At 38.6% G+C, this 21,480-nt stretch overlaps 1 protein-coding gene across 1 annotated transcript in view; it reads right to left on the bottom strand.

Moving 5' to 3' along the window:
• Positions 1 to 21,480, bottom strand: part of LOC139737370 (1-phosphatidylinositol 4,5-bisphosphate phosphodiesterase beta-3-like) — a 172,294-nt gene that overhangs the window by 126,036 nt on the left and 24,778 nt on the right. Inside the window, exons 2-3 of the mRNA XM_071648050.1 lie at positions 19,711 to 19,788; positions 17,280 to 17,300 (exon numbers count right to left, since the gene is read on the bottom strand). Coding sequence (XP_071504151.1) covers positions 17,280 to 17,300; positions 19,711 to 19,788 — 99 coding nt within the window. The remainder of the gene's footprint in view (positions 1 to 17,279; positions 17,301 to 19,710; positions 19,789 to 21,480) is intronic.

Genomic DNA, 21,480 nt, shown 5'->3' with positions numbered 1-21,480 from the left:
AACTTGCAAGAAGAATGACAGCCAGCATGATATACATCATTTGTATCTATGTATTTGATTATAAATACTCTTACCTTCTTTCACAGGTTACCATGGCAACATTCATACTGATGATGACTATCATGTATACATACCCATTCTCAATTGGTGGTCTCCAATTAGTTCCAGTAAAATCAAACACAGTGCTAACATACTGCTGACACCATCAAAACACTCTTTCATGTACTTCACTATGGAAAACATACAGACATACTTGAAAATCACAGCATTGTATTTACAATATTAACATAACAACCTGATCTAGAAATTAATCAGTTTTATAGAAATTTTAAAACGAAACAGGAAAATCATTATAAATGGTATACCAGAGAACAAACAAGGAAAACCAGAACTATACATTGTACTTCTATATGAAATTGGGTTTCAACTGTATGTAATCAATCTGTTCAATGAATAAATAAGCTAATAATATGAGGAAAAAATTAGGCTGACACACACATGTTGGGAAGAAATTTATTTCTGTAATGTATGACATGACAATAGATACAGGAATATGAGATAAACAGGATATTCAGTGGACAGCAATGAAACTAACATGATAATGTATTTATTCTTTGTTTCAACTGCCCATAAAAGCAGTGAAATACTTAGTAGTTCATTTCTGGTATGGTGTGATGTTTCTAAACTTGATGATAGATGGTTTTGGATTTCAAAGAAAAAAAGAATATATAGATATACATAAATAGACATGAATATCACATACACTATATCATCAAGATACTTTGAATTTTATTACCTTGTCACTCATAATATCATGACATCATATCTTCACCATCTCTTGATGAAACACAGCCTATAGCAAGCAGTTGCCCACAGTAATTCTTCTATGGCTTCTAATACCCCTTTCAGGTAATCGTGGATGCGGATAATAGGAGCAATAAGTCGTAAAATTTTGATTACATGAACGGGAGAGGAGTAAAAAAGTACGCATTATTTTGATGCTGCTATTATCCGCATTATTGCAGCATGAGGAGTTGATCGAGAATACATGAACGCGTTTTACGACTTATGCGCACTAACATTCCACAGTTCAGTCAAAGGTCACTCGATTTCCCGCACAACCGCTGATTGCTGAGCTTGAGCGAGAGCTGTGCATACATGTGAGTATATATCACCGGAAACATTACGTCATTATAGAGGCGTGCGCAGTAACCATGACAAATACTCCCGTCTTTCGCACCGTTATATGAACGGGCGCTCGTAAAAGTAGTGCGCACTTCAAGGGATATATGAACGCGATTTTGATTACTTCATCCGCATTATTTGGATGCGGATAATTGAACCGCGATTACCTGAAAGGGGTATCAGCCTCCAGTACAATAATGAAACCAGTGGGTACATAGTACATAATGCTACACTTGAAGCTGAACTGACATTCTTTTATAAAGACACAGAGATACCATTCTACAGTGGTACGAAGAAACCATGGAGAACACGGAAGATGTACCAGAGAGCAAGGCAAAATGGGGTGAATGATATTCGCTTGAATTCGAGATGACAAATGGTGGCAAATGAAGAATAATGCCCTCTGAAAATCTAGATCGCAAAATAATGGGAAGACAAAATCACTCTGTTAAAGGACCTATGCAGTGCAAATGCATGTTGACTAGTACTGATTAATGGTGCTTAAGTACTAATATGATTAATAAAAGACATTGGAATGTACCTTAGCACAACTTGCATGTTTCTCTGCAATATATTTTGTTAATCATACGAGTAATATGGAAACATGTGAGTTATGCTCAACCTGAGAAAAGGTGCATCCAAATGTCTTTTGTTAATCATATTGGTACCTCAACAATAATTGACAGGCAATGTCAGTGGCAGAATCTTGGAATGGAAGTTGTTGTTTTTTTCTATGTACATATCAGACTAGTCTGAAGAAACATAATGGAAAATCATCATAGAATAACAGGCACATATTTAGATATTCATTTGGTCATGGAAAAGAGGTTGAAGATATCATGTATCAACACAGGTCAACATACATTTGCATTGTATAGTTCCTTTAAAATACTCTTGCAGCCTTCCACCATCTCACTCAAAACGTAAAAATTTGCCATCTTAGAAAAGAGAATACCTCTCTCCATGGTGCAAGATGCCATTCTACCTCCCAGTTCACACCAGAGACGAATGTTAAATTGGCATGACTAGCATCGAGGGGGGGGGGGGGGGAGGAAATGCAGCTTCACGTACAGAAATCTCATCCATTACCTTCCCATATACATTTTTGTTTACACTGTCAATAAGTGGCAATAAATTTTGATCCATTTCTTGTGGTATGGTTGGTATTATATTTTGACACAATAACCGCCTTAGGCAAACTATCAATTTTCAACATTTTAGCTTTTAAGATCTACTTATAGGTTTAAGGAGGGAAACCTCACATGAAGAATGAATGGGGGGGGGGGGGGAAATAATATTCAAGACCTCATACAATTGATGGAAAATAATAATCACTCACTCTGCCACAAACTGACCATGAATGCTCAATTCACTGTATGACTGGTAACTGATAGCCAACAATCTGGAAACACGCTTTGGGGAATCAGTGTGAACTGAGACTGAACTCATAATTTGCTATTTGTGCAAATAATCCAAAGCCAGGCCGGGCGGTTTTGTGAACCGCACTGTAAATGTATATACACTCTTCTTTGCAGTTTGTTTGGAGCAAACCACCTCAGACAAGGCAGGCATTTAAAGTGTGAGGTGGGTAAACAATTAGCGTACACTGACCCTCCTCAACTGGGCGGGGTTTTCAGACGTAGAATACTCCTATATGGTCTGTGGGATATAAGGCTTAAAGGGAATCTGTAACATTGTGGTATCACTTGTGATGCAGTCATATCTGCTTTAAGAACAGAAAATGCCATATAAATGGTAAGATGTTTTCTGATATTGTCATACTGGATTCTTATCACATCTTACTCAGGATTAGGCCTACTCGTTACCCATGCTAGAAAATCATCAAACTTCTGATTACACATAGCAGCTTTCCACCTGCTCATTCCTACGGCTCCTTGAACAGTCACAGTTACATCATATTATGATCTGATAAATTGGTCACCACTATTGGCGGCAGAAAGACCATAATGCATCACTAGACATCACTCCAAACGGTGTTCCCCTATCTGCTTACCACTTGTAACAAAAGATGCTAAACCTGTCCTTTCCATGCTGTTTACTCTCAACGGACAGAAACACATATTCGCTCCCTGAGCATTTTACCTGATGGACATCAACAATTTGTGCATCAAACACACATACATCCCAAGAAGCAGGAGGAGTTCTGGTACAGTAAGTGTTGAGCTACTACAAACCACAAGAGGTTTCACTTGCCATAAAGACTACTGCATGTGAATTGATACATGTTTGTGTATCATATTTACTCTCATAAGCCTTCTGATTTCCATTTAGCTTTGTATTAGATATTTAGTTGCTGCATCATAATTTCTCATTACTGCTACCATTAAAACTGATTGTATTCTCAACTGCTTACTATTCAATATAATTTCACATTTTATTATTTTCAGATGCTTTATTAAATCACTTATGGTTCTTGAAGACACCTTCAAATAAAGACTGGCATTTAAGATTGGTATCATCTATAAAATTCTCAATGCTTAAACAATGAACTTTAAAAAATACAGTAAATTGCAACACTTGACACTACAAAAGTTTATATTGATTTTTTTAGAGTAATGCAAATCAGGACATCTAACTTGTTTTAAGCCATGGACATCTTTTATTTAACATTACTCGAGGAAGAGGAAAATGTAAGTCATCCAAGACAATGGGAGTGTGGTCTGGGAAGACAAGCTTAAAGATTTGCATAGATGCCGTGATGCTGTCAAAACATGAGGACAACCTTGTCGGCCATCAGTGATGCAGGAGGTTTTCATCCTGGAGAAAGCTCGGGAGCCGGACGACAGACAGCCGCAGGTAGAGAGTCAGCGAACTTCTTCCGCACCGGTGACCTGAATGTTACGCCCTCACATGTGTCACTCAGTCGCGTTCACATCGATCCACCCCTGTCACTTCCTCACGGCCCATTACAGTCCAAACTTCAAGTGTCATCCCCCCTTTTCCTTTTGTCTGTAAGGAGCACCTTGTGCATATAGATCTTACTACTTGGAGAAGTCTCATTTTCATTGCGCATGCCTTTCACCTGTATCAAACTTGCTTTGCCAACAGGTTCCAGAGGGTGGATGAGGACATAAAGATCTTAAACAAGTTTTAAGAAGAAAAAACAAACTTGATGTTGATACCATCCACTGCTCTGAACTTATTAGTTTGCCTACTGTAGGTCAAGACGGTGATTTGATGAGTTCCGCAGTGATGGGAGTCTGGTGACATTATAACTTGCTTGTTATTCAAAGCTGTGGAGTTGAAGCCGCTGGTAGTAGCACGCGATCTCTTTAACAGGGCTGTCCTGGGCCCCCAGCACGCTGTTGCGGGTTGCTGCTGAATGTATCAACATCGGAGGCAGAGTGTGGGGATGGGTCACAACAGGTGACCTCACCCGTCTCTCTGCAGCCCTTCACAGGTTTGTTCCTCATCAGCTCCAGTCCAGGAGAGGACTTCCTCGCTGGAAGTGGAGACAAGTTTGGCAGGTTTCCCTTCCACTGGCTCTCCTGCCTGCAAGATGGCTGCTTTGGGCCAATCTTTGGGATAACTGGTCATACACCAATAACCAGGGCTGCCAACTCTCACGCAATCAGCGTGAGACTCACGCAATTCAACCAATTTTGACTGTCTCACTCTGATAAACGAAATCTCACGCTAAACCCCCAAAATGGAATGTAAAAAATAAACATATCTCTAAATTCTCTGATATTCCGAATATCAATATGCCCATGCAATCAAGCCCAAAGTTTCGAGATTTTCCTGCGCGGGTGTAAAGCTTAACCAATAATAATCGTTTTCGGTTCGCGCGCAAAGACGAGCTATTCGATTACGATTGGTTTCTACCTATAGTTACGTGAACGTAGCTTGTACTTTTGGCAAATTACAGTACTACAATGTAGTACATGTATGGCTATGACGCGTGCTTTACATTGCTTTACATACAATGTACACAGACTATGAGAGAATACGTTCGTACAGCTGTAAGTACGTACGGCCGCACAGCAGGCCGCCGCACACACGTACCAGGCGCTCAAAGTATAGCAGCCCCGGCCCAGAGGATCTTTCTTTCATCACATTTAGATGAGAGTGAGACTTTCATTCCTTCATCGTGCTGCTTGCATGTATGTATGTATGTATGTATGTATGTACGTATGTATGTATACGTTCAAATCATGACTAAAGTATGCATCAGATTGCACCATGTAAAATGTAAAATTGTCAAAGCTCCCTACCGTGGAAGGGGGACACACCCCTTCCACACCACCACCCCCCCCCCCCCTCGGTCGCTTCGCTCCCTCGCAATGTCTCACTCCGAACTCTCACTCAAGGTTGGCAGCCCTGCAATAACTCAATCTTATTCTGTTTCTCTTTAACATGATACAGACTAAAAATGGCAATTTCAAGCCATGAGTACAACAATCACATCCACATGACATGACCATTGAGTGCTCATATGAGAGTGGCAGATAGCATTACAGATCATTAACCCTGCAAAACTACCAATGGAACCATTAATTGACAGTGTACCTTCCACACTAAATGTCTGTGATTTGGTATGCTTTCAAATATTTCATTTTCTGTATCTAATAGGCGGTTGATGATGCCACACACATTTCAAATCCTGAGACTATCTCCCAAGTTCTAGTGAAATTTCTCTGCTTCTTATTAATTTTCCAAATGCATGTGACCTTTATTCCATAATCAAGATGGGTATGGTGTATCAAAGCATTTTATTTTATACAGACAAGTACATACAGCTGTACGTGTATACCAACACTACTGAGCGAACACTAACCGGACAGATGTTAGAGTTCTTTACATCATTACTCCAACAGTTCACAAATGCCTCCCCAAGACTGTTTATTTCTCCCACATCCTAAAGGAAGTGGGGAGATATATCCCCACAAGATGGTGACACTTGAGCCCAATTAAAGACGACAGGCTGTACCCTACAGAGTTTGGCCTTCCCTCCCTGGCTTCTCGTTGTCACGGCAACATAAACAGATGCTGAGCAGGTGGCATAACTCTCTGCCCAACTCCCTGGGAGCTCCAACCCCAAGGCAGAGGTCTTAAGTCGATGGCCTTTTGGCATGAACAAAAAACAAGAGACCCGCGGGTCTAGCGCTCACCTGAGTATAGCAAGTTCACCTTTCACGCAGTCACTAATCTAAATTATTCACAGCTCTACCAAAATTTGACGAGGCATTCTCAAGTGGAAGATGAAAATGTACAATAAGGGCCCAATTTTTTCAAGATTCCTTAATTTGGGGGAATTGGGGCCCCCTGGGGCCCTCTGGGTGGGGCATGGTGCCCAGTTTGATAAATTGAGATCCTGACCACCTAGGGATGCTACCTGCCAAGTTTGACAAAAATCCATCATGAGGTTTTCAGGAAGAAGATGAAAATGTACAATTCAGGCCTCCATTTGGACCCTTCCAACCACCCCCCCCCCCCACCCCCAAGAGGGGCACCCCTGGATCTCCTATGAACAAACTTGAAACTACAGTCATTACTGTACTCACTCATAGTATTATCTCAGCTCTATAACTTCTGATTCTAGAGAAGATTTTTAAAGATTCCTTCATTTGGGGGGTTTGGGCCCCCTGGGGGCCCCCTGGGTGGGGCATGGTGCCCATTTTAACAAATTGAGATCCTAACCCCCTAGGGATGCTACCTGCCAAGTTTGGTGAAAATGGGTCATGGGGTTCTCAAGAAGAAGATAAAAATGTACAATTTAGGCCCCATTAGGACCCCTCCTCACCCCCACCCCCCCCCCCCTGGGTCCAAAGGGGGGCACCCCTGATTCTGCCATGAACAAACTTGAAACTACAGTCATCAATGTGCTAACTCATAGTATTAACCTAGCTCTATCACTTCTGGTTCTAGAGAAGAAGATTTTTGCGGATTCCTTAATTTTGGGGGGTTTGGGCCCCCTGGGGGCCCCCTGGGTGGGTCATGGTGCCCATTTTAACAAATGGAGTTCCTAACCCCCTAGGGATGCTACCTGCCAAGTTTGGTGAAAATGGGTCATGGAGTTCTCAAGAAGAAGATGAAAATGTACAATTTAGGCCCCATTAGAACCCTTCCCCACCCCCCTCCCCTGGGTCCCAAGGGGGGCACCCCTGATTCTGCCATGAACAAACTTGAAACTACAGTCATCAATGTACTAACTCATATTATTAACTTAGCTCTATCACTTCTGGTTCTAGAGAAGAAGATTTTTACAGATTCCTTAATTTTTGGGGGTTTGGGCCCCCCTGGGGGCCCCCTGGGTGGGGCATGGTGCCCATTTTAACAAATTGAGTTCCTAACCCCCTAGGGATGCTACCTGCCAAGTTTGATGAAAATCGGTCTTGGGGTTCTCAAGAAGAAGATAAAAATGTACAATTTAGGCCCCATTAGGACCCCTCCTCACCCCCCCCCCCCCCCCCCCCTGGGTCCAAAGGGGGGCACCCCTGATTCTGCCATGAACAAACTTGAAACTACAGTCATCAATGTGCTAACTCATAGTATTAACCTAGCTCTATCACTTCTGGTTCTAGAGAAGAAGATTTTTGCGGATTCCTTAATTTTGGGGGGTTTGGGCCCCCTGGGGGCCCCCTGGGTGGGTCATGGTGCCCATTTTAACAAATGGAGTTCCTAACCCCCTAGGGATGCTACTTGCCAAGTTTGGTGAAAATGGGTCATGGAGTTCTCAAGAAGAAGATGAAAATGTACAATTTAGGCCCCATTAGAACCCTTCCCCACCCCCCTCCCCTGGGTCCCAAGGGGGGCACCCCTGACTCTGCCATGAACAAACTTGAAACTACAGTCATCAATGTACTAACTCATATTATTAACTTAGCTCTATCACTTCTGGTTCTAGAGAAGAAGATTTTTACAGATTCCTTAATTTTGGGGGGTTTGGGCCCCCCTGGGGGCCCCCTGGGTGGGGCATGGTGCCCATTTTAACAAATTGAGTTCCTAACCCCCTAGGGATGCTACCTGCCAAGTTTGATGAAAATCGGTCTTGGGGTTTTCAAGAAGAAGATGAAAATGTAAAAAGTTTACGCACGACGCACGACGGACGACGCACGACGGACGACGGACGACGGACGACGCACGACGCACGACGCACGACGCACGACGCACGACGGACGCCGGACGAAGGGCGATCGCAATAGCTCACTTGAGCCTTTGGCTCAGGTGAGCTAAAAAAAACCTTCAAGTTTGTAGACAATCAGGCAACAACAGCAGCATGCCATAAAATATGCTAATTCAGTGCATGAATGATATTGACCTAGGATCGATATGCAGTAGGTTGCCTGCTTGACTACAGGGAAAGGATGCAATATACTGAAAACAGGACTCACTTTTCCCTGCTAATATTTTGCTATATTGCATGTACTTAATACAAAGTTACAAGAAGTCCTAGTGCTGATTCTTTGTACTTGAATATCCATGATTCTGATCTGAATTTGGTTATGGTGTGGGAACTGCTCAGAGGACAATATAGTCCTGGGAAGAATCTTAGAATTCTTTAAATTCTTTTAAAAAGTTATGAGTGTTCTCAAAGTTATAGCACTGAACAGAGTTAGTAGCAGAATGACACTATGTCATAATTTTGGTGTTCTAACTACTACCATTTTTGCCACATCTTGATCAAGTTCAGTCACTTGGCGTACCTTGTCGCTAGAAGCAGTAATCACTATCTACCTCAAGGTGAAATATTTACTTAAAATATCCTTCTGTCAATTTTCAATTCAATTACAGACAAAGCTTGGGAAATGACTTCTCCCTACCTTGCCATTCAGATGTTAGATGGATATTGTTCTTTAGAACCACAAAACAACTGAAATGTAAGGTTCATTCTGAAAATTTTAAGGTTAGATAAACACAAATAACTTAAATGTAGCACACTACATACAAGTGTATAAGAAGACCACATGTTTATCTTATTTTGCTTTGAAGTATCATATCTGTTGTTATGGTTTGAAAAAAAAAAATTACTCCAGAGTTACTTAATTGGCATTTTCAAATCCTGACAAGATAACAGGGTGCACAAAATAATCACAATGTCACCATATAGTGAATGTTCTACTGTGGTTGCCACGTTCTGGAATTCTCAGCCATAATTAGCCACATATTCCCTTTCACACCCCATTCATGATGCAGTATGCAAATCAGAGCTTCATCCCACTGGCTGTAGTTCTCACACCTAAAAATAACATGGCCCCATCACTCTGTTATATAAGTAGGGTTCTAAATCAACGTGGGAAGATGGGATTTTAATAAAACATCTACAAGCAATACCAGCCTGGAGAGACCTAATTAGCTGTAGTTGATGAGGGTACATTACTCTACAAAATTAACCTCACTTGGACAAGTTTCCTTTTCAATCAAAAAGAGCTATGTTTGTGTATCAGCACAGACTTTAAAATACAGGCAGCTTGTCAAAATGACAAAGCAGTATTCCTTAGAGGACCTCTGAATGGAGTTTGAGCCGAGTGCCCCCCCCCCCCTTTGCAAATTTCAGGACTGAAGCAACAACAACAACAACAAATAGTTAGCTTGGATGTCAAACACATCAAAGAAATGAACCTAATATGTATTTCTTAGCTTTTTTTCCCATACTTTGAGTATGGGTTTTTAACACAAATTCACAGGTTTGCAAACAACCATATTTTTCCAAACTGCTAATGATTATCAATAGAAAATGAGCTCTGCTAATATACATCAAGTTCCACCTGCAGACAGAAGTTTGTCACCATGGCAACAGGCCACTTGATGCACAATGAATACAGCTTTTGTGAATACACGACAGCTTGTATGCACTTTATCACTACCCCTCCAGCACAGTGTGATGGGTAGCCAGAATAGGAAAATTCTCAGTCGCAAATCAAGCACTCTACATGCTGTTTTGCAAGTGCTGCATCAATGCCAACTTCTGGAGCTAGAAGTGGTAATTCAATCTCTTAGAATCCCGTTTGATTATACCAGTAACTCTTGCCATTTGAAAGAATCACGCTCGGCGGCATACACCCACACAAAACTCGCAGTCTGGGTACTAATATCTTGCATGTGGCAGGGCTCTAATTTCTAGCGCTGATGATGAATACCTGTTCAGTTTGGGTGCTGTGTTTTTATGTTAATGTCTATTTGGGCCATAACTGGGGGAAGGGGGGGGGGGGAGGGCTTAGTATGCCTAACAATTGTTGATTTATGCGCAGACATAGCGATGTACCTCATCACATAATCCATTGAACCATCTTTTCTTCTCATTTCCGAAGCCCCACCCCACCCCTGTCACAGCATGTTAAAACTGAATAGGTCTACCTGATCTTGCTGCGTGCTCCATCCTGGGAAATCCCAGGCATTTATTGCAGGATGCATGAAATCACATTCTGTTGAATTCTTACCAGGCAGTGCTCTCCTAAGCAATAAACCATTAAATTTCTGCTGCTGGCTAATAGTAAGTAAATTACTTTATGCCCCCTAATGATGGCAATAATGTAACGCTAGATCCGAAACTAAAACTGTGCTCTGAAAGATCTGTGGACACAAATCACCATGTACTACTGTAGCATAGCATTAACATTGAGAGTACTTAAACATGGAGGATTAAAAAACAAAACAATGCAATAATGCCACTGGATCTTAATCACTTCATCGGGAGACATTTTAGGCCAACACTCATGAACAATTATAGCATTGTCCTCCTGCTTTCGATACTTCAATAATTTCAAAGCCTGTACTTGAATTACAGGTACTGGTAATAAATTGAGTGAATCTGCCAGAAATACACTTATGGCAAATAACACCATGCCTTTGATCATTTATTTTTTTTTTTAAGCAGAAAGGACTTCATTAACTGCTTTGTCTGCTTGTCTAAAGTAAAAAGCATTGTCTCTGTGGATAGCTATTCAGTGTGAAAATGAGGATAACTGTTAACTACAGCAAAAGTGGATATTTTCGCGCGACTAATTTTTCGCGCTTGGTAGGGTAAGAAGAGTTTTGCATGTTTTTCAATCCTTGGAATCAAGATGTCAATTACTAGAACGTATGGCAAGCAAGAATATTCACATGCTTTTATTTTCACACTAGTTAATGGTTGCGTGAAATGCACAAAAATTTCAACACTGCAAAAATTTCCACTTTTAGAGTATGGCTATGCAGTTCATGAGTTCTGAGCAGTAGTGCAGTATCCGACATTTTGAGCAGAATATTAAGGCCAAGGCATTTATAAAGTGCTTGAAATTGTAATGATAACAGAAGAGCATACTATTAAAACATTGCATAAATATGAGAGAAACAAAAAAAAATGCATTATACAGCAATCAAAACATAGATGGCATATATGCAGCATCTGCTCTTAGTAGCTGTACATAGACAAAGTCACATCCTGTCAAAACTTGATACACTGAAACATTCTGGAATTACATTTTGCAACAACAAATCAATCTCATACACATTACCCATACACAAAGATTGTGGAGTCTGATAATTCAATGAATTATCATTGGGTACATAACTATAATTATTGTTAACACACACAGCTTGCATGTCACAGGCGGAACTGTCATAACCACATGGGTAAAACACTTCTTGAAAATATTTTTTCAAAGACTCTTTAAAAAACTTTGACACAGCATCTAATGCTATAAACTGGACAGATATAATCATGCAAGGAGGTATTCATATCCACTCATAATTTACATATTCAACAGGCAAGGAATGAAAAACAACTACTGACTACTTTAGCACAAAGGAAGAACTTTTTCAGAATATTTCATAAACCATAGATTAGGACATCTAAAATACCATAAACAGCCCTCTGCTTCTAAACTAAATACACATTCAGTCACAGCAACACACAGATTTACCTTTTGAAGTTGGACAAAATAAGAACAAATTACAATTATATGAAGATAAGCTCCCTTCCAAGCAAAAGGGAATACGTTCAAACACATTAAGTACTCTTTAAATAATGCCCTTCTGCTTCTGACCTGTAAGGACATTCATACAGTCACTGCAACAAATACTTTTACACACTTAGGCAGGTTAAAGAAGATATACATACTCAGCACAACTTCTTCATTTCCTGTTGAAACACATGCATACTAACAAATAAGCATAAGGTATTTCATTCAGACAACCAATCAGAAATCACTTAACTCAGCTTGGGTGTACGCATACTGACATTTAAGCATACAGAGTGTACAAATCATACAAAAATAAAGCCAGCTACATGTACATAAGACATTCTATGTCTATAAACAGACACAACCAATAAAGCTAAAATTCAGAGAGGGGGAAAAGGAAACATGCCTTCTGTAATGCACAAATCAGTAGTCTAGTTCACCTTAAAACACAAGGGTGAAGAAGGAAGAGTTTACTCGAGACAATATAAGATAAATCAGTTATAACCTTGACATAAATATATTGACCTCCACAATGTAAGTTCATAGGCTATCACACACATACACACACACAAAATTGAACACAAGGTTATGGTAAGGCTTTACACTTCCAACTGTTAGAGAATCAACCACTGCCTATGAAACTCTAGAAACCATTCAAGTTTAACAACTATCATAACATGGAACAGATCCTTCTCAAATGATTGGTAGAGAGCACACACGTGACCAGTCATTTATTTTGCCTAATATGTAAATTTGCTTATGACCAGTCATTAGTAAAGTGTAATGACCGGCCATTTGCACTTTCACATAACCATCTGGGCAAGACTTCATCATTTTATTTACTTGCGATGAGAGTCATCAAGTGATGAGGACCTACACTGCACAGCTCATTATTTTATAACGCAAATAATCCACATCATTTCGTTCCAGCATTAGCATAACCACACACACTCCATGCCTCTGATACAATCCAAACACCCACAGTGATACTGTTCCAAAGGTAACTGTACCTTGGTTGAGTATTCTTACCAATGCCTTCACTGATGTGTATCATTTGTATACTATGGTGCACCCAGAGTGGTTGAAGGATCCTATTCTTTCTGTCATTAAATGATGTCACTATTCACACAGATTCTGACAAAAGCCCTAACTTTACATTTCCCTCACTTACTTCTACCCATATTGCACAAAACACTGCAATAACATACTTCTATTTTGCAAAAAAAAAAAGGTAACAAGTCAACATTAATATAAGAATATTGTATGTTCAGCAAATACTCTTTGAATTAAAACATGAAAAAAAATATCCTCATTAATAAATAGAGATACCTGTCTGTGCTCACTACAGTGTATTGTATGTACTGAAGGCTGAGTGTAGAAGTACACAATTGTAGTAGTGACTGAAATGTATCTAGAGTGTAGTGATATAATATACCCTTTGTATGGTATACACATATATTTCTTTGGTGCAAGGTTTTGTAAAATCACCAGATGTTAGTTGATATAATCCATGCATATCATATATATTTTAGTTGGTGGTAGAGGTGGTTCATACAAGACTGCAAATTCAATTAAATGACAGAAGACACTATATCAGAAAGTTTTCTCAAAATTGTACAAACTTACTCATTTCATTTTAAATGTATTAATTCAAAGGTACAAGTAGAGAGTAAACTCTTCATAATTGTTGCAGCAAATCCATTTTCTTTCTTTTCTTTTTTTTTTGGGGGGGGAGGGGTCACACTTTAAATCAAATCATTATGTCATGATTTTAATGATACATAAGTTCCTTATCTGATAATGGGGATTTCAAATCTTCTTCAATCACTTTGCCCACATTATTTCACATTTGAATTGCTATCTGCTAACCTTAAATCAGCCAAAATATATTGAAAACAAAAACACAAGCCTCCCAATGATAACCATGAATGCATACAGGAATTTATCTGTTTTTTAAAAGTCTTACAAACACCTAGGAACTAAAGCTAGGCCGATTCACACATAAGAATTCACTAAAGCTATTCACACATAAGAATTAATCCTTTCTTTTTACTCAGTGTGATTTTTCATGATAAAACAAAGACCAAAAACACAAAATCTGGGCACCATCATCTAATGCTTGATGTGGATAATGGAGGGTTGAATCATAAGACTTTAAAAAAAAAATCTTTCCATTTGCCATTGATACAAATTGCAATTGTACCCTAGGCAAATTATTGTGAGGGTTAAAAAAAATTACAACTCACGAGGATTGACTCTTAGTAATCATGATAATTAAAGGGGGCTTTCTTGTCTACCCACATATTATCAGCTTTCCCCACGACCCAATCACATTTCAGAGACTGACTTTTAAAAACCATTATTTTCAGCTGCATGATGTGAATGGGCCAACTTTCTCACCATTCCATATTCCCATTAGGAATAAAGGAGCAGTTGAATCACTTTAGAATCTCTCTGACAAAATACTCTAAGGGTCTCTGTTTGATTTTATATCATATGGAAAGTTTTCCCAATAACCAAAAAAAAAAGAAGAGAATAATAATAACAGTAATTTGTTTGGCATGTTTGTTGAAATACACATACCTCAAACATCATCTTATCATCACAATGTTATTGCACTTGATTTATTTATTTTTCAGCAATATTCAGATGGGACTGAACTGATTCTTTCAAATTTCTTACAGACTTGAGAACTTACCAAGCTTTTAACTCAGTGCTACTGGTTTATTTTATCTACTACATTATGATAGAAGGTTCCACTTACTATGGCATGCACTAGAAAAACAAAATCTGTTTGCCAGCAACAACAAATGCAATATTCTTCCAAGAGATTAAACAACTTAAATTTGATTGCCTTTGAAACCAAATGTGAGGTTTCATTCATCATTCATTCATGAAATGAGCCGCATTTGATTGACATTATTGCCAAGCATGATAAATGCAATAGAAATTAAACTCAAGTAATGCTGCAGTCTGTAGTGAAACTGTAATCACACAATTTGACAAGATTTTCAAACCATAGGTTCCTTCAAAGATGAGCACACAGTTATGAGCTGCTTTCCAATTTGCGCCAAAGGAAAATGCATTTGTTGTAGATGGTCAAAAATAACACCACTGCTTCATTAAAAAGAATACTTTTTGACAGGAGTGGAAAATGGCTAGAGAGCTGGCAATTCATAATTAAACTTAAGCAAAACAAGTCAGTAGGAGGAAAAACCGTAATGCAACTAAAGAACTTCTAAAAAGAAACTGTCAAGTACGCGACACACACGGGCTTAGTACGGAAATGGCATCTCGGGGAAAAATGTCAGACCAAACTATCGATATCAGTAATTGGGAGGAGGTGTAATTCAAGTCTGAGAATACAGAATGTAGATGGGGAAAAGAAATATGAAAGACAGAGACACCCTTCCATGAAAGAGAAGTCTTGATTTACCTATGAAATTATTGGCATGACAGCACCCATTGCACCCTTTCCTTGCCAGAATGCATGTGAAACCGCCATGGATAATCAATGTTTGAAGGAGCGAAGCTTTTATTTGACATAGTGAGCTGTGAAATGCCGACATGAAGGCCACCATGACGTTCAAATTTAAACTGGATTTTTTTTTTTCATTCCTCATCTCATTCACTCCATTTGTCCATTCCTTTCATTTTTTTTCCAGGTGAAACATTGCACTATTTGAACAAACTTAATGTGCAATTTCCCACTACTGTATGTCCAAGTTGAGTAATATCATGCAAACAGAAAAGAAGTTTCAGCAAATTTGATTAAAAAGTAAGAAAGTTATCAAATTTCAAAGTTTGATATGCTTTTACAACAGACACACAAACTGAAAGATGCAATGATGCCCTTCCCTCACAACCCATCCTTACCCACTGGTTTGGAAACAAAAATATCATCAACATGGTATCTTTCGGTTGGTGAATTTGAAATTGGAACTTTTTCCCCCCTAAGGGTCATCATTGCTAGGATACATTTTGTAGTACCAAACTATGATAATTTGGTGTGTAAGGATACATCTTATTCCTTTTTATTTTCACTGTCAAAACCATGAAATTTTTCCAGTTGATATTTGCATACAGTTCTAAGGGAGACTCATAAAGGGATGACCTCATCACCTCTGCAAATTTGAATATGTGGGTTCAACTACTACTATTACAACTAAGTCACTAAAACATGGCAAATTAAATGTCTTAGCTTTTCTACACTAGATCCCAATGGAGTGAAACCTCTACCATTTTAGTACATACGATTCTATTAAATTTATCAACTTGAACGTGGTGTGGAATGGCACTTTAAGGCTCTTTCCTCTTTTCTGATGCCTAACATTTCTCTGAGAGTGAGCAAATGCACATGGAGCAGAAAAAAAATAATTAACTGGCTTTCAAAGTCATTTGTTTATCAAGTCTGATGCGGTGTATTTGCAGCATACTACTCACATTTTATGAAAGAAGCTATCATTATCACACAAAAGATTTGCTCAAATGGGCTTGACCACAAAACTATGGAATGAGGAATCAAGATGATTTGAATGAAAAGATGAGTTTCCCAACATTTTGTTTCAACTGAAAAATAAACAAAATCACCCCAAAATAATGAAAAAATCAAGACATCGCAAACCACTCCAGAAACATAATTCTGCAAAACATCCCCAGTCACCAAAATCATGAAAGAAAAACAAAAAAAAAGTCCACCCTATTCATAACTGCCAGTATCACTTGTCAAGGAAATTTGAGATGTACGGAAGTGTATAAATATGGCACCTGCAAAATGAAATAACCTTCAATGCATGAATGACTTTTTTTATTTTGTGATAACTGCAATGAACCTTGAATGTATCATCTGGAATATCATCTTCATTAAAGAAAATAAAATTGTACTTCATCGGAAGGATGTCGACAGAGAAATTATAGAGGGTAACATGAGAAGTGGAAATGCCAATGGAGAATCAGGAAACTCTTGAGTTAAGAAACTGAAAGGTTTTGGCAGTAGAGGGCTGAGCAGGAGGAGTGAAAGGCGAGGGAAAGGGGTGGCAGATTTTGACTATAGAGGCTGATCTACAGGTGGCTGGTATAAATGGCTTCTCAGGATCACGCAAAAGGCATGCACAACCGTGGAGGATAGTGGAAGGAGAGCTGCAGGAGAGAGTTGTGTGGTTGTCCACTTGTACTATTCATTGTACTTACCAACTTACTACTGGCTCCTTCCTAATTTGAGTAATTCAAACATAATCACAAAGATGTTTAAAGTCAAATCTGAATTTGGAACAAAAGTAATATTTGAAATGTCATTCACTTCTTTATTCATCATAAGGTTGGGAATTATTTGTTCCTTAGTGGACAGAAGCATTAGTCTTTGATACATGCAGGCAAATGTAACCATTGCATTTCAAACATACAAACAATGACAATGAAAAACACACAAACATAATACATACATGTATGTGAGTTCACATTTATACCAATGAATTTGCCATTAGTCGCCATTTACTATATCATGTTAGATTAATAGATTTTCTTTTTAAGACATTTTTGGGTGCACCTACAACATATAGGTACTCTAACACACATCTCTGGAGACACAAATTGTGGAACTGGTATCCAAAACCTTGGTATACATTCACAGAAACTATAGTTACATATTCATCCTTATGGAACATATCTTGATGTTTGCAGTAAGTACAGTAGGACCTAATCTCATTCTGTAAGTATAAATTAAGGTGAAAATGAAAAAAAAAATAATTTCATTATTTGTATTATCTGGAGGATATCACTAAAACTAGACAATTCTTAGAGCTATTCAAGACTTTAATCTAAATTCACACATTACACAAACCACTTCCCCATTTTACTTCAGAAGTAAATTCCTCGAAGTATTTTGCAGAACACTGTCAAATCCCCAACAGATGTCAGACTACATAACATTCCTTTGGATTGCTCTTTCAGTGAGTCCTGGGCCAAAATTCCTTACAGAATGACAATGTATTTGCTTTATTGATTACAAAGTAAAAAGCCAAATATTTGGTCTAGCTGAAGTCTTCCAACAAAAAAGGAACTGATTTTTTTGCTTTTACCATCTGACCTTGCCATAAAATGTGCTATATCATTCTGAGGGAACACAGTCTTTGGTGGAATGTAGCAGTCATGAGTGAACAAATTGATACACTGATGCAAACCTTACAGCCTATTGAATAAAATACAAAATAATATAATGTGGTCTTTTGTACCCAGGATAGCCTCTTTGGTAATAGGACTGTTCTATGCTGCTATTTATCATTGGTCCAGCATTGTCAGGTACCCATTCCAATTATACCTACATTTTGTAGTTCAAGCATTGTGGGTAAATCATCTTTTCCATAGATGAATGGACCAGACAGGATTGGATCCCAAGACTGGTTTCAAAATCTTAAGCTTTATCGGCAATAGTCTATACCATTGTACTCCAACATCAATTTGTTTTGATTCTGCCCAGATTGCCAAACACACTTTGAATATCACACCATAGGAAGCCATGTTAGGTTTGGGTATGAAACTGAATCATTTAGTTACGAAACTGAATTATGTGGTGTTGAAACTATATCATCAATGTTGTATTGACTGCACTGTAAACACAAATTGATTAAATTAACTACATGCAGGATGTTGTCCTGACTAGTATTAAATAAACTTTCAAATAAACCTATCAAGAACACACAATTCCCAACTGAAATGGACTTTCAAAAACATTTTTAAAGTCATGTTTGTTTTTATTTCACAAAACTATGCAGTTATCTTGCTACTGAATATAGAAATGCTTGTCTTTGATCTACTTTGGATTTGTAATCACGTCATTTTACTTTCCCAAAGAACTTCTTGTGGCAGAATATTAGACAAACAAGCAATGTTTTAGGATGCATCTGCAGTGTTCAGTTGAGTTTAGCAGAACCAATTCTATGGAAGGAATGGCTATACCTTTGAAGAAAATTCTGCCTCATGCCTCAGACACTGCCGGCACCAAAAGAATAATCTCTTGTGAATATTTACTTTCCACTGCGCATGAAAGCGATTATCGCCTTGCCTTGTGGAAATGGAATGTCTGTCTTTCACAGTGGCAACTCTTTTACAACATTCTGAGAACCCAAAGATGTGATCCAATTTTAGAATCAAAACAGGCAGAATTTCGATGCTTCATTTTGAGCATTGATTTTGGGCAGCAGTTTGATAATGAAAATTATTACCTCTAGCTTTTGCTTCTTCAGCTCTTTTCCTACTTGTTAAAGTGGTAAATATTTTGTGTAGCATACATCTTGCGTTGTTACCTCTAAAGCATATCCTTCCTTAAAATAACTGTTAAAGAACAACTGCACTTATATCTAGTTTAACTTGACATTTCACTGGTCATTTGAATGATCCAATATCACAATTTTTGTTCCATCAACTTTACAAAATACACCACTGCTGTTACTAAGTGGAATGAAAATTTGATTTGCAAGCACTGTACACATTATTTTAAATTCTTCATTACTTTGACTGACAGGAGCAGAACATCTTATCACAGACTCTCCTGATGCAAACAAAATAACATACTGACAAATCAACAGAGACACAATGCAACAAAGACAAGGAGTGCAATATTTACCTTGTTTTGGAATTTCCAATGCAGGAAGTGTCCATGTGGGTCAACTTTAAGAGTAACTGCAGTAGCCACCGAGGAATCCTGGAGAGGGAAATATGAAACCTTCGTTATAAAATCTGACATATTTAACTCACCACTTAGACACATTGGATGAAGCATGAAATTGGATCTATCAGATTTATCAAATCTCAGAGGAAATAGGCACGACAAAATTGATGTTCCAATATCCTGATAAAACGCTAAAATTATATTTCATAACATGCATTTTATAACAAAATGCAATAGAAGCTTGAAGGACAATCTTATCAGATTGTTTCTTTTGAAGACTTATTAAATATCGCTATCTAGACCAGACTGTTTTTTCTCCCTTGTTTTCAAAATTACTGAAAGAGAACAAATGGAATGGCTACTCAATAAAAAAAAAAATCATGCATATTTCATTTAAATATATATACTTTTTACATACAGGTAGTATAATTGGGCTTTCTGGGTAGTTTTTGTCAAATTACAGATCGCATTCTCGAGTCATGCTTTGAAAATACAGTAAAATGCATTGTAGAATCCTACTATACACTGTAGCCTGAATTTCATCATGAATACAAATCTGTAGCATACATAAGCAACACTTGACTTACACAATTTTTTTCAAAATTAATGTTACAATACATGAGCACATTGCTTTAAAACTTGAATTCAGGTTTACCATATAAGTCCAGAAACTCCATGGGATATTACAGCACTTTGCCGGCAACACATTAAATAGGTGTGGTCAATGCAGCCACTTCTACCACTTCTTCTGGACACTTACATTATGTACTACAGCCATCTGGTTGGTCAACACACCATATCATTGGGTTTACTAATGGCGCTTTCAGACACACAGAGTTATCGTACAAGTGTATGTTCATAAGACATATGGATATACGACGTTTCGATATGAGAGCATTCAGACTCAGCACCCCGTTATATGACAATCGTATGGGAGCATTCAGACCTAGCGCACAAGCGATATTTCTTGAGTAGACGTGAATCTCTTCCATGCGCAGTACGTAATTTTGCACAGGCTTTGTGCATAGTGTTTATACTCTGCCTTGGATTCATCCGGTAGTTCGCTAGTTCGCGCCTGATCATTATTACGTCACAATCAATCTGTCAGCCGCCCGTTATAAGACCGCACCGCGGATACGTGAGCAGAGACTCCAGCTCTCCCGTTTTCGACGGGAGATCTCCCGCCGAAAGCCCATTTTTGCACAATCTCCCGTTCTCCCGTTTGAGATTTGATTTCTCCCGCCCTGGCTCTGTGTCTCCCGGTGGAAAGGATTTCTTACTTATTTCTATCGTATGTTGAAAAAATAAGCCTTAGATAGCACCAGAGAACATCTAGAATCCTAGGAACTTCGCGCTTCGCACACGTCGACTTGGAGTCTCCCGTTTGCTAGGGGTTTCGGGCGGGAGAATCTCCAGATCAGAAGGTGCTTGGGGTTGGAGTCTCTGCGTGAGCTCAGCATGCACTGCGAAAAAGCCCCGCCTACTCACACGACGTATGGATAAGAGAGCATTCAGACACAAATATACGTCGTATGGATATAAGATAACGATTTGAAATGACGCTCAAACCATTGTTTCAATATACGCCGTTTCAATATGAGAGCATTCAGACACATAAAAACGTCCTATATCCATACGTTGTACATCCATACGAGAACACTCTAGTCTGAAAGGGGGGTAATATTCCTTGCAGACAGATTTCACATTCTTCAAAGGAAACCTTAC

The sequence above is a fragment of the Diadema antillarum genome, unplaced genomic scaffold (genome assembly GCF_040938485.1).
Source record: "Diadema antillarum isolate AM-2024a unplaced genomic scaffold, OU_Dant_1.0 scf00000029, whole genome shotgun sequence".
Taxonomy (NCBI): Eukaryota; Metazoa; Echinodermata; class Echinoidea; order Diadematoida; family Diadematidae; genus Diadema; species Diadema antillarum.
Note: the sequence above shows the minus strand (reverse complement) of the source record. Positions and strands in the feature narration are given on the sequence as shown.